This window comes from Physeter macrocephalus, chromosome 6, assembly GCF_002837175.3.
Source record: "Physeter macrocephalus isolate SW-GA chromosome 6, ASM283717v5, whole genome shotgun sequence".
NCBI lineage: Eukaryota > Metazoa > Chordata > Mammalia > Artiodactyla > Physeteridae > Physeter > Physeter macrocephalus.
This window is the reverse complement of record NC_041219.1, coordinates 30,197,923-30,208,257: the sequence shown is the minus strand read 5'-3', so window position 1 is coordinate 30,208,257 and position 10,335 is coordinate 30,197,923. Positions and strand designations below refer to the sequence as shown.

General features: G+C 36.7%; 1 protein-coding gene across 1 annotated transcript in view; it reads right to left on the bottom strand.

Moving 5' to 3' along the window:
* CFAP54 (cilia and flagella associated protein 54) overlaps positions 1-10,335 on the bottom strand; it is a 296,564-nt gene that overhangs the window by 48,756 nt on the left and 237,473 nt on the right. The window contains exon 64 of the mRNA XM_028490464.1: positions 7,861-8,034. Within this exon, the coding sequence (XP_028346265.1) occupies positions 7,861-8,034 (174 nt within the window). The remainder of the gene's footprint in view (positions 1-7,860; positions 8,035-10,335) is intronic.

The window sequence follows — 10,335 nt, the reverse complement described above, 5'->3', positions numbered from 1 at the left end:
GTTATCAATATATCAATCAATCAATCAAATATTTCTCAGCCATAAAAAATAACAAGATCTTGCCATTTGGGACAACATGGATGGACCTAGAGGGTAGTATGCTAAGTGAAATAAGTCAGATGGAGAAAGACAAATACCACGTGATTTCACTTACATGTGGACTCTAAAAAACAAAACAAATGATCAAATATAACAAAACAGAAACAGACTCATAGGTACAGAGAATAAACTTGTGGTTGCCAGAGGGGAGAGGGGTTGGGGGATGAGTAAAATAGATGGGGGAGATTAAGAGGTACAAGCTTGCAGTTTCAAAATAAATGAGTCACAGGGATGTAATATACAACATAGGAAATATAGTCAATACTAGTGTAACAACTTTGTATGGTGACAGATAACTAGACTTTTCATGGTGATTATTTTGTAATGTATACAAATGTGGAATCATTATGTTGTACACCTGAAACTAATACAATATTGTAAAACAATTTTACTTCAATAAAAAAAAGAAAGAAAGAAAGAAAAAGAAAAAATTGTCTTGCCCTCACAGCCCAGGAACAGTGAAAGATGAATCCCTCTTCCACTAGATGGAGCTGATTTGTAATTTCCTCATCTTGATATTTTAATCACCTAACAAAATGCTTGACACATAGTATGCACTCAATAAATACTTTATTCATTAGTTAGTAAGCAGTTGAGCTATATGTGGTTTGTAAAGAAATCAATATTAAGAATGAAAAGACTTAGGTTCACATTCTTATTTTTGTTACTAATGAGTTGTGGTGTTGGTCAAGTCATTTTACCCCTGTGGAACTTTGCTTCCTCATCTGTAAAATGAGAATGTCGATTAGGTGTTCTCCTAGTTTCCTTTCAGTTCTGACATTTGACCTGGGTGATACCAAAAGTCAGAGGTTACCAATGGAGCCCACTATATAAAGTGGCAATGGAGTAACTTCTTGGAGAGTCATCATGAGAGCTGTAAGTTCACTGGTAGCACCAACCTAGACCAGTGCTTCTCAACCTTAAATGTGCATACATTACTTGCACATTCTAAAATGTGCAAGTAAAACGAATATTCTGATTCAGTGGGTCTGAAGTGAGACCTGAGATTCTGCATTTCTAATGAGCTTCCAGGGGATGCCAGCAGGGCTGTTTCCTGACCACACTCTGCAAGGGCCAGGGACTAACAGATGCCTGCCTCATTTATGTAGATTTGTCTTCCCCAGTTTCCAGAAGCTGGATGTAATTTTGGGCCCCATCTGCAGGACCAGGCTCTAGTTAATCACTTAGCCAACAAGTCCCAGAATCCAGAGGACCTCAGAGGGAGGTCCTGGGCATCTGTATGACCTCTAAATTATAGCACTCCTAACATCCAAGTTGATAACATTGGGCTTTTGCTTTTGTTAAGACTTGATAATTTTCCCAGGAACCCTAGCTCATCTTTCGCTATCCTGCTAGGCCTGAGCTTGTCTTGAATGCACAGCCTGTTTCTTTGGGACCCTGAGATAGAGTCTTGCTCTTCTTAGGGATTTAAAGCCCTCCAGAAAAGAGCACTGGCTCCATATTTCTTGTTCCCAGACTGTTTGGACTTCTGAATAAACTTATCTCCAAGAACTATTTCAGCTCTATCCAAGTTTCTGTTTTTACTTGCCAGATGGAGTCTTGCTTTTCAGTGCTTTGCTTGATCAGACTTCTTGCACTTGATCATGCTTGTCTGCCTACATCTTCTGTGGCCGCTGAAGAACATGCCTTGGGCTGTCCAGCTGCCTTCAACACAACAGCCTTTGCAGTCGTTTGCTTCCCTCCAACTCAACAATGTGTTGAGATGCTCCAATCCTGATTCATTGTCAACTAGCATTCCTCCATCCTGGGTCTCAGTTTCCTCTTTTGTAAAATGGGGCTAATGATAATACTCGGCCGTTTGGATCCATGGGTTCAGCATCCGTGGATTCAACATCCCGTGAATCAAAAATATTTTTAAAACTCCAGAAAGTTCCAAAAACAAAAATTTGAATTTGCCATGTGCTGGTAACTATCTACATAACATTTACATTGTATTAGGTTTTATAAGTAATGAAGAGATGATTTAAAGTATACAGAAGGATTGCATAGTTTATATGCAAATACTATGCCATTTTACACAAAGGACTTGGACATCTATGGATTTTGGTACCTGAGAGGGTTCTGAACCAATCCCCTCTGAATACTGAGGGACGACTGTACCTACCTCATAGAGTTGCTGTGAAGTTAATGAAGTAAAATACCTGGAACACAGTAAGCTCTACATTGGTGTTCATTATTGCTATTATCTATGGGTTTCATGAGCTTCACCCAGTTTTTCCAACATTAAACTCCACACTAAAGGTCTAAGATAATGAATAGATGAATGCTCACATACATGAATATTTAAAGCATCACACAAATTTCAGTGTTATCTTCTGAAAAAATAGACTCTTAGGTCTGAGAAGATCTAGCCCTCCCAAGTCAGCGTTTCCTGATTTGGTAGCTGAGATTTATGGCATCAACTGAATCTTTTATCATGACCCAATACATACATACTCACTGTCAAAGGGGGAAAAATGTCCCTGAACTAAAATAGGAAAACTGTGTGTTCTGGGGGCTTCCCTGGTGGCGCAGGGGTTAAGAACCCGCCTGCTATTGCAGGGGACACAGGTTCGAGCCCTGGTTCAGGAAGCTCCCACATGCTGCAGAGCAACTAAGCCCACGCACCACAACTACTGAGCCTACACTCTAGAGCCCGTGAGCCATAACTACTGAGCCCACGTGCCACGACTACTGAAGCCCACACACTTAGAGCCTGTGCTCCACAGCAAGAGAAGCCACCCCAGTGAGAAGCCCACGCGCCAAAACGAAGAGTAGCCCCTGTTCGCCACAACTAGAGAAAGCCCACATGCAGCAATGAAGACCCAGTGCAGACAAAAATAAATTAATTAATTTTAAAAACCTGTGTGTTCTGTGCCTTACGCAAATCACTCAAGCAACCTGTTTAAATCAGAACTTGTTAGTTGGTGCTCCGCTTCTAATCTCTGTCTGACACCAGTTCATGCGCCCATGCTAATTGTCAGACATGACTGTTGATTCATGAAACCTCGTTATTCTAACTATCAGCCACAGATGCAGTCTTAACATTAACTCCCAAGATCATCCTGCCCCAGACTGATAGGGATGTGATATTTCTACAACCTTGTGAAATGAACTTTATACTTTGTTCCTCATTTTTTAAAACTAACTATTTGGGTAAACAATCTGTTTCCCAACAAGGTCATCTTTCCATACCCTTTCTGAATGGATATACTCTTTTATCACACCTTGTTGGTTCTCCTGCCAGCAAGTAAACAAATTCGTCAGGATGCCGAATGTCAATCTAGAAATGTTCTTTTTAACAGTATCTGTCATGAAACAAAAGTTTCAGAAAAAAACATTTTCACTTACTGTAGGTGATGCATTCTGATATTGCCTTCTTACACTTAATTTCTTTAAAAAAAATACTACTCATGACACACTCTATTGACTCCATGACCCATGAGTAGTCTTGGAAATTTGGTTTGAAAACTACTGCACTAAATTCCCCCAAAGAGACCACAGATTTATTATTTTAAAATGTATATGGGGGCTTCCCTGGTGGCGCAGTGGTTGAGAATCCGCCTGCCGATGCAGGGGACACGGGTTCGTGCCCCGGTCCGGGACGATCCCACATGCTGCGGAGCGGCTGGGCCCGTGAGCCATGGCCACTGAACCTGCACGTCCGGAGCCTGTGCTCCGCAACGGGAGAGGCCACGGCAGTGAGAGACCCGCGTACCAAAAAAAAAAAAAAAAAGGTATTGAGTAGGGTAAAACTATATGGCAAATGTTTTATGGGAAAGAGCCTGAGGCTCTTCTTAGGGAGAGCAGTAATCAAAGGAGTGCTATAGTGGAAGGTTCCTCTGCAAAAGATGGTAGTTAGACCCCCGTCCCAGAAAAGTTAACTAATCTACTGAAGGTTACAAAATTACTAAGTAACAGAGCTGGGATTCAAAACAGGAGTCTGATTTGCTCCATTCTGAGGGCTCTAGAGTCTGTGTTCTTAACCACTACACTAATGTAAGCAAAACAAATAAAAGAAAACCATTCCCAGTAAAACTGTGCAAAGACAAAGTCTCAAAAGTGTATAGTGAAAGAAGTCAGAATATTTTTAAAGCAACAACAATTTGACTCTCAAGAGAACAATGGAAATGAGTAGATGACATTTTGAATGTACTGAAAGAAAATAATTTCTAATCTTTAATTCTTTACTCCATAAAAATTTATTTCACAGATAAATGTAAAACAATGATATTTATCAGGTAAACAAAAATTGAGAGTGTTTGCCTCCAGAAGATGCTCACCACAAGAAATTCCAGAATATGTACTTCAACAGAAAGAAGTGATCCTAAATGGAATGTCTAAAATGCAAGAGGGAGTAGAAAGCAAAGCAAATGATGAATATGTAGAAAATTCTAAAGGAAAATAACTCTTGTATAAAACAATTAAAAATAATATTATTTTGGTTAAAAAAAGAAAATGTACAATAATATCATTTAAGTCATTAGAGGAATAAAGATCAATAATTAACTTTAGACTAGGACTTCCCTGGTGGTCCAGTGGCAAAGAATCCACCTTCCAATGCAGGGACACCGGTTCAATCCCTGGTCAGAGAACTAGGACCCCACATGGCGTAGTGCAACTAAACCCGTGCGCCACAACTACTGAGCTTGCGCGCCTCAACTAGAGCCCACACGCCACAAGCTACAGAGCCCATGCGCTCTGGAGCCCATGTGCCACAACTACAGAGCCCACGTGCTCAGGAGCCCCGGAGCCACAACTAGAGACAGAAAACCTGCATGCCACAACTAGAGAGAAGCCTGCACACTACAATGAAGAGCCAGCGCACTGCAACGAAAAAAAATCCTACATGCCTCAATGAAGATCCCATGTGCTGCAACTAAGACCTGACACAGCCAAAAATAAATAAATCTTTCAAAAAAAAAAAAAGAAAGAAACTTTAGACTTTGATAAGTATGTATGTTGTCCTGAGGGTAACCACTAAAAGCACAGCAAAAGAGTGCATAATTTCAAAGTTCAGAGAGGACAAATGAATGAAAAAAGTAATCAATCCCAAAAAAGGGAGAAAGACAGAAAACCTGAGGAAAACAGAAAATCTGAGACAAGTGAAAACACAAAATAATATGGTAGATTCAAAACCAAATATATTATTATTTACATTAAGTGTGAATGGACTAACTTCTCTAGTCAAAATACAATATTGTCAGACTGTATTTTAAAATATCCAAGTGTATACCTTTATTTAAAAATACAATTAAGGGACTTGCCTGGTGGTCCAGTGGTTAAGAATCCATCTTCCAATGTAGGGAACTCGGGTTAGATCCCTGAGAACTAAGATCTCACATGCTGCGGGGCAACTAAGCCCGTACGCCGCAACTACTGAGCCCGTGCACCTTGGAGCCTGCATGCCACAACTAGAGAGAAGCCCGTGCACTGCAATGAAGAGCCTGAGCGCCACAATGAAAGATCTCACGTGCCACAACTAAGACTCAGCGCAGCCAACAAATAAATAAATAAAATAAATATTTTGAAAAAAAAATTAAAACACAAGTACACAAATGGGTTGAAAGCAAAAGGTTAGAAAAAGAAATATTATGAAAATAACAACCACAAGAAAGTCACTTTCCTCTAGTAATATCAAACAAGGCAGACTTTATGAGGGAAAAATCATTATTACGAAAAGGTCAGAAGTCAATGAATTCACCAAGAAGTCACAATGCTTATTAATCTGTTTGCACCTAAGAACAAAGCCTCCAATTAGGTAAAGTAAAATTTGACAGAACTACAAGAAAAAACAAAACAACAGCAATCTCAGTGAGAGAATTAAATGTTAAAATCTCAGTACAGTTGACTCTTGAACACACAGGTTTGAACTGCACAGGCCCCACTTTATGAGAATTTTTAAAAATAAATACATATGATTATACTACACAATCCATGGCTGACTGAATCCAAAATGTGGATATGGAGAGCCAACTGTAAAGTTACACATAGATTTTCAACTGTGAGGAAGGTCAGCACCCTGACTCCTATGTTGTTCAAGGGTCAACAGTAATTGATTAAAAAAAAATAAATCCCACCGAGGCGTGTGGGATCTTTTGTTTTGATTTTCAAACAAAAATAGAAAAATCACCAAGAATATAGAGTATCTGAACAAGACTATACAAACTAACCTATTGGACATATATCAACACTGCCTCAACAACTGAGGAGAGCACATTCTTCTTAAAAGCAATGGAATATTTACACAATAAACACCTTCCTGGCAAAAAAAAAGCAAGCTTCAACAAATATCAATCATACAGAGCATTTTTTTATTACCACAGAACAAAAAAATCTACAAATAAATAAAAAAAGATAACTAGAAAAGCTTCATATAGTTTGTAACTTAGAAACATGTTGAAATGACCCACGAGTCAAAGAAGAAATCACAATAGAAACTTTAAAAGTTATTTTTAACTGAAAGATGATGACAATACTATAATAAAACTTGTGGGATGAAGCCAAAGCAATATTTAGAGAGAAACTGATAGCCTTAAAATGCATAGATTAGAAAAGAAAGAACTAAATATTGAGCTAATATCTATCTCAAGAAGTCAGTGGTTAGGAAAAGAATACACACACACAAAAAACAGTAGAAGGAAGATATTTAGGGTTAACAAAATAAAACTAATTAATGAGAAATCTCTGGTGACAATGACCAAGAAAAAAGTGCACAAATAAGCAATATAAGGCGTGAAAAGGGATACTTCACTACAAATACACCAGATAGCTTAAAAATATGAGAGAAATTTTAAATAAAATGGGAAAATTCCTAGAAAAAGCAACTTAAGCAAAACTGACTCAAGAAGAAATAGAAAATCCCAATGTTGTATAAACAGGGGTGATAGTTAAAATAATTAAAACTTGGTTTGACAAAGGCACTAACCATCAAAACAGATATTAGCCCAATCAGAACAGATACCAGCTCTGATAACCAGTACATTAGTACTATTGCTTAAAGACTGCCTCTAACTATGGAGAATTACATCACTAGTCTTATCTCACAACAAAAACACAAGGGCTTTATTGATGAGCTCTTAGCAAATATCTGAGGAAAAAGTTTACTCCAAACTTACACAAACTTCACCATAGAACAGAAAAACATGGTTATATTTATCAATACATTTTATGAGCCTAGCAAAAGCCTCATACAGAAAATATCTGACAAGGATAGCACAAAAAGGAAAAATTATAGTCCAATATTACTCTTGAAAACAGTGGCAAAAATTCAATATGAAACATTAGCAAACTGAATCTAGTAAAATGAATACATCATGACCAATATGAGTTTATCTCAGGAGCACAAGGCTGATTTAACATTATAAAATCAATTCCTATATTAAAAGAGATAAATGATAAAATCCTCTTAATAGACATAGTAAAATATTCATGATAAAACTTCCTATTAAGGTGGCAATAGGAAAAAATTTCCTTAATGTGATAAAGGATAACTACAAAAAAATATTAAACATCATATGTAATGGTGACACATTGGAAAGTTTCTCTTTAAGTTCAGGAAAAAGGAAAATGATCAACATGAATCCAACTTTTCTAGGATCTCAATTATTTCACATTCATTCTGCTAGACAACATAGATTCTAAATTGCTGTATATTTCTCTCTATATGATAAGAGGATCTTCTCTACTCTTTAAGTTATAATGGCTTCATTAAACTTTATATCCAAATGTAAGATTTAGCTTTATAATTATATTACATACCATAGGTTCTGTTTCCTTTGGAGGCTTTTCCAGGGGAGGAATGTACCACTGAAAGCAAAGTTCTTTGTTTAAAGCTTGTGTTGCTACAACTGAGGACACCACATCTCCACATGATGGGCTGGCAAAGAGTTTTAATGATAAATTGGAGTGTAGAGGACTGTCAGTTGTTCCTAACTGGGGAAAAAACAGAAACATCAGCTTAATTGCTGGTAATGAATTTATTCAATATTTAAAACATTCATTCAATTTTCATTCAATATTGACTATTGGAAAACTCGGGGAATCATCTCAGCTTGTTTTATGGATGTAGGTCTTAAAACTGCCCCTGATTACTACAGAGAAGATTCTTTTATAGAAAAAATATATTTCAAAACCCAGTGAACTCAACAAATGTCTTCCACTTTGGTGAATATTCAAGAGTAAAGATCTAGAGGGAAAATGTCCATGCTATCATTTCAGTCTCAAGGTCACCATGTAGTCTAAGAACATCTTCTACTTTTCTTCTTGTTTATTCACTGGTGAATATACTGAGGGTTTGGTTACAATTTATTATCTACTTTCCAATAGCATTCTTTGCAGTACCATATGCAAAATAAGTTACAGTTTTTGCTCTAAGAGGTTAAAATCCATTACTCTCATTCCCTCTTTAAATGAATGTAGCTGATTTGTAAGTTTAGTCTTGATGGATTTGGGCCCAGCTCATTTGATGGAACTTGATCCCTGAATCAGGAGTTTTCAAGAAACACAAATGTGTAGACTGCAATTGGCAACTTCATAAAATATTTACTTAGTTTTTTAAGGTAGCTAAGAAAGTAAAGCATGAATGCTATCAACAAAATAAGAGTCTAGCCAGAGAGATAATAATGGTGATAATAATATCTCAACTCTATAAAGGCTTTTCTTCAATGGAGTACAAACTATTTTCAAAATTAATTTCTTGTTATTCCCAAGATTACAGCACGGTAGCTGGAAAGCAGTTCTTTTACTAAACTCTTGACATCTAAGGTGTCTCAAAGGCTTGGTGACCAAGGGGAATATGTCAGTGGCTAAAAAGAAATGCCTGGTGTTTCTGTAACACTTTGTACCTTCCATTTCTGAGTCTCTTCAAGATATAGTAGAAGACTGTCAATGCAAAGTCTTCAAAATAAAAATAAAGAGAGAAATAAATACATTGACCTTTCAAGTTGTCTACCGATAAAAGAAAAAACATGTCTGGACTGAAAGGTAATATCAAAGGTGAAAACTATTTAAAAATGTCTAGAGACTATCATAAAGGGATATGATAAGCCAGAATCCTCATTTATTAGCACTATACTAAAAACATGGCCAAAATGCGAAATAAATAAGATTATTAGGGTTAAATAATCATTTAAAAGTGCTTAATAAAGAGTAATTCTATGTCAGGCAGTTCACCAAAAAATCAGGTAAATAACTGATTCAGAAAAAAATTCTCACATTTTTTCATATCTGAGCGCCTTTCAGAGGTTCTGACTATTCTAGCAAAGAATTCATATTTAATAACTAGCTAAGTGGAGAAAAATAAAAAGCAAATACCTTCTATTTCAATATATATAGTGTTTATTAGCATGATGGCCTAATAATAATAACTGGAACAGAAATCAATATTAAAATAGGGTACTTAATTTTCTATTCACTTTTTAAAAACGTAATATCTAATTGCTAATGGGATTAATTACATAAGCTAGTCGATGGGCTATACACTGAGTACTTTTTTTTTTTTTTAGAAATTTCATGTAATGTCTGAAACATTTATATTAACATATTTCTATACAAATAATCCAAAGAAAGTTTAGTATTAGTTTTTTTGTTTGTTTTTTTATACTGCAGGTTCTTATTAGTCATCAATTTTACACACATCAGTGTATACAAGTCAATCCCAATTGCCCAATTCAGCACACCACCATCCTCACCCCACCACAGTTTTCCCCGCTTGGTGTTCACACATCTGTTCTCTACATCTGTGCCTCAACTTCTGCCCTGCAAACCGGTTCATCTGTACCATTTTTCTAGGTTCCACATACATGCGTTAATATACGATATTTGTTTTTCTCTTTATGATTTACTTCCCTCTGTATGACAGTCTCTAGGTCCATCCACTTCTCAACAAATGACTCAATTTCGTTCATTTCTATGGCTGAGTAATATTCCATTGTATATATGTACCACATCTTTATCCATTCATCTGTTGATGGGCATTTAGGTTGCTTCTATGACCTGGCTATCGTAAATAGAGCTGCAACGAACATTGTGGCACATGAGTCTTTGAATTATGGTTTTCTCTGGGTATATGCCCAGTAGTGGGATTGCTGGGTCATATGGTAGTTCTATTTTTAGTTTTTTAAAGAACCTCCATACTGTTCTCCATAGTGGCTGTATCAATTTACATTCCCACCAACAGTGCAAGAGGGTTCTCTTTTCTCCACACCCTCTCCAGCATTTGTTGTTTGTAGATTT